Source organism: Corvus kubaryi, unplaced genomic scaffold, assembly GCF_017639235.1.
Source record: "Corvus kubaryi isolate FWS band 111438036 unplaced genomic scaffold, C.kubaryi_AGA036_p1.0 36956, whole genome shotgun sequence".
NCBI lineage: Eukaryota > Metazoa > Chordata > Aves > Passeriformes > Corvidae > Corvus > Corvus kubaryi.
Window position 1 is genome coordinate 32,751 of NW_024580992.1, and position 3,655 is coordinate 36,405.

The 3,655-nt window shown below is 67.0% G+C and overlaps 1 protein-coding gene across 6 annotated transcripts in view; it reads right to left on the minus strand.

Moving 5' to 3' along the window:
* Positions 1-386: 386 nt before the first annotated feature.
* Positions 387-3,655, minus strand: part of SBF1 (SET binding factor 1) — a 28,328-nt gene continuing 25,059 nt past the window's right edge. For all 6 annotated transcript variants that reach the window (XM_042020329.1, XM_042020330.1, XM_042020326.1 and 3 more), the window contains 6 exons: positions 3,238-3,471; positions 3,020-3,130; positions 2,566-2,777; positions 2,348-2,435; positions 2,114-2,245; positions 387-2,008 (listed from right to left, as the gene is read on the minus strand). In XM_042020329.1, coding sequence (XP_041876263.1) covers positions 1,910-2,008; positions 2,114-2,245; positions 2,348-2,435; positions 2,566-2,777; positions 3,020-3,130; positions 3,238-3,471 — 876 coding nt within the window. In that variant the 3' untranslated portion in view covers positions 387-1,909. The remainder of the gene's footprint in view (positions 2,009-2,113; positions 2,246-2,347; positions 2,436-2,565; positions 2,778-3,019; positions 3,131-3,237; positions 3,472-3,655) is intronic.

A 3,655-nucleotide genomic window follows, 5' to 3' on the forward strand; every position in this document is an offset into this window, starting at 1 on the left:
TCTTTGGACACCTGCAGGGATGGGCACTCCAAAGCTCCCTGGGCAGCCCCTGCCAAGGCCTGAGCACCCTTTCCATGGGGAAATTCCTGCTGGTGCCCACCCTGCCCCTCCCCTGGCCCAGCCTGAGGCCGTTCCCTCTCTCCTGTCCCTGTTCCCTCCCTGGCTCTCCCCCCTGTCAGGCTGAAACAGTGACAGCCGGAGCAGGAGCGGGTGGGACAGAGCGGATCCAGTGCAGGACAAAGGTCCCTGTGCCAGGATGCCCCCAGGAGCTCTGCCCTGTGACACAGGGACACCGAGTCCCCGAGGACAGGAGCTGGGCCTGTCCCGTGGTGTGTCCCGAGTCTGCTGCGTTTTCCCGGTGCTCAGCGAGGCAAAAGGAGCGTCTCTCATATTAATTTTTTTATTAAATTCCGTTAGTTTTCTCTTTATAGAATAACCTTTTCCTCTAGGCACAAATACAATACAAGGACTCTGCATGTTTGACACAATGTACAGAAACTTCAATAATCTACAACTGCTCGGGTAAGTTACAAAACCTCCGTGTTACACCTGCACAGCCAGTCTGGTACAGAGAACGGGGACTGTACAAAGAGCTCTGCACGGAAATAAAATGCTGGACTTTAAAAACAAGACGGGTGGGGGGACTGGCGGAGCTGGGGGGGGTCAGTCCTGGGGGTGCTGGGGGGTCCCGGGCAGCAGTGGGGCCGCAGTGACCCCACGGTGCCTGTCTGGGGTCCCCCCACGCCGAACCCCCCAGTTCACACCAGGGCGGGGGGGGCGGGGGGGCTGCAGGAGCCGATTCTGTACCGAGAGCCCCCCTGGCACTGAGGGGCAGCAGCAGCGGGGGGGGACAGCGGGGCTGGGACAGGGACCGGGACAGGAGCTGCTCCCCTGGATCCCCTGGGCCGGGCACGGGCAGAGCACAAAGGGGCACGGGGGGGGGACTGGGGAGGGAGGAGAGCCCTGAGGAGGGGAAGGGCAGCGGGGGCGGGGGGGGTGTGTGACCTGTGCAAAGAGACCGTGCAGAGACCGGGTGGCACCTGCAGAGCCGCTGTCCCAGCCCTGTCCCAGCCCCGTGTGGCTGTGGCCGGAGGGGACCCTCATCCCGGGGCTGGTCTGGTCCCCACCCCCGGGAGGGGACAGAGGGGCACCCAGAAGGCTGCAGCGTTTGGCACCTCCCACAGAGAATGTGCCCCCGCGACAGCCAGCCTGGAGGTAGAGACTGTCCCAGCCAGGACAGGGACCCCAGCAGGACAGGGACCCCCGGCCACAGCCCGAGGAGCCTCCTGCCCGCTGGGAGCAGAGTGGCCACGGCCACATCCCCTCTGGGCACACGGAGCTAGCGCCCGCAGCATCCCAGCATTCCCAGCATTCCCGTTCCTGTGCACAGCCGGGAGCGGCTCCAGGCTGGGACGCGGGGATGGTCCCGGTGCTCCGCTGTCAGCTCTGCCACCCCCGGAGCTGCGGGTCCCGGAGCCCAGGACTCGCTCCCGGAGCGGGAGGGGCGGGGCAGGTTCCGGGGGCTCTGGCAGACATGCAAGGGGGACAGGACGAGGAGCAGGACGAGGGGCAGCTCTGCCTCCCCGGGCAGTGTGGGGTGGGGTGTGGGGCACAGGACCCCCCGCCCAGGGAGGTGGGGCGGGGCTGCGGCACACGGAGGACACGGGGTCACGACACGGCTCTGACGGGGCCGGGGGCGGGCCGGGGCCCCCGCCCGCTTCAACGCGAGGAATCCCTCCCTGTGCCACCCTGCCCCGGGACACGGCCCCGTCCCGCCCGGGCGGGCGGGCAGGAGGAAGGGCCTTTCCTCCTCTCCCTCAGTCCCGGCTCGGCCTCGAGCCCGGCGCTGCCTCTGCTCCCGCTCGGGCCCGGCAGCAGTGCCTGGAATCGCGGCTCTGCTGAGCTGGGCTCACGCGTCCGACAGGCAGCTCTGGATGCGGTCGATCCATTGCTGGGCCAGCTGCACGTCCTGGGCGCAGAAATTGTAAACTCGTTTTGTCGTCTTCAGCTGTGGGCAGAGACGGGAGGGGCTGAGAGCTGCGGCCGGAGCCGGAGCGGCCGGAGCCCGGAGTGACCGGGAGCTGCCCAGCGCCAGCCCCTTGGGGACACTCACATCGAAGAAAGCTTTCTCGTCCACCGTCTTGGGGGCCCCCATGGTGGGGGTGCCCGGGGTGATGGACTCCACGTCGGCCAGGTCGATGACCCCCTTGCATTCCGTGTCCATCCGGCTGTCGTAGTACCGCAGCTGCGGGAGAGAGGGCTGCGCTCAGGACAGGGCACGGGAGGGAGGGAGGGCATGGACGGAGGGCATGGAGGGCCAGCACGGAGCCCGGGGCCCAGCCGGTACCTGATGTTTGGTTTTATCCAGCACAAACCACCGAGGCTTCCAGGGTTTCATGAAGGCGCCTTTCTTGTATAGAGACCCCTCGTAGGACCTGCGGGGCAGGAAGGGGCCGGGAACAGTGGGGTCAGGGATGGGAACCCACCGGGATCCACGTCCTGCCCCTCGGGGAAGGATCCCCCTCCCGCCGCCGGCATTCCCAGCCCATTCCCAGCCCCGCCTGCCTGTTCTCGCTCTCGGACATCTGGAACTGGCTGTAGAGGGTGGAGGTGCTGCGGCGGGCGCCCGGCTTCCCGCTGGACGGGGTGGAGGTGCTGCTGGTGTCGCTGTCCAGGCTGAGGTTGAGTGTGGAGCCCACCCCGCTCTCCTGCAGGTACACGCCCAGCGAGCGCCGGTGGTGCGACAGCCCCGACGACATCAGCAGGGAGCTGGGGGTCTGGGGACAGGGACAGGGTGAGGAGGGACCGAGGTCCTGGGGACCCCCATCTGGGGCTGAGCAGAACCAGCACCAGCACAAAAACCAGCAGCGAACCAACCCCCAGAAGCAGCACCAAAACCAGCACCAGCCTGCCACACCCTGTCACACATCAGCCCCATCACAGCCTGTCCACACCCTGGCACAGCCCCTGGCACACACAGTCACACCCTGTGACAGCGCCTGTCACCCCTGTCACCTACCCTGCTGCCCTCCTGCCGCCCCTCCGTGCGCTGGGACGCTTTCACCTTGTCCCACGTGTCCTTCCAGCGCTCCGGGACCTGCCCCAGCTCCATCTCCAGGTTGTGCAGCTCCTGCGGGAGGGATTCTGGCATCAGCCCAGAGGGGACAGAACCCCTGGGGCCGCTGTCCCTGTCCTGGGGCCCTGCCAGGTGCCATCCCCGGGGACACCAATCCCCACCTCGAGCAGTTTGGAGATGGCGTCGGGCTCCACGCGGCTGCGGTTGTCGTAGCAGGGCCAGATGATGCGGCGCTTGCTCTGCGGGGCCGCGGTGTCCTGGCGATCCGGCTCCTCCACCGGCTCCGGCTGCCCCTGCACCAGCTCCCAGTCGTACGAGGGCCCCTCAGACAGCGTCTCCTCCATGTAATAGTCCCACACCTTCAGGTTGGAGATGTTGCTGTACGGCCTCAGCACCTGTGGGAGGGGCGGGGGCAGCTCAGAAAGGGTGGCGGGGCCAGGCTGGACATTCCCAGCCGGGCCAAAGGGACAACGTGTCCACACAGAGTGTTGGGAGTGTCCAGCCTGGAGAGGAGAAGCTCCAGGGAGAGCTCGGAGTCCCTTGCAGGGCCTAAAGGGGCTCCAGGAGAGCTGCAGAGGG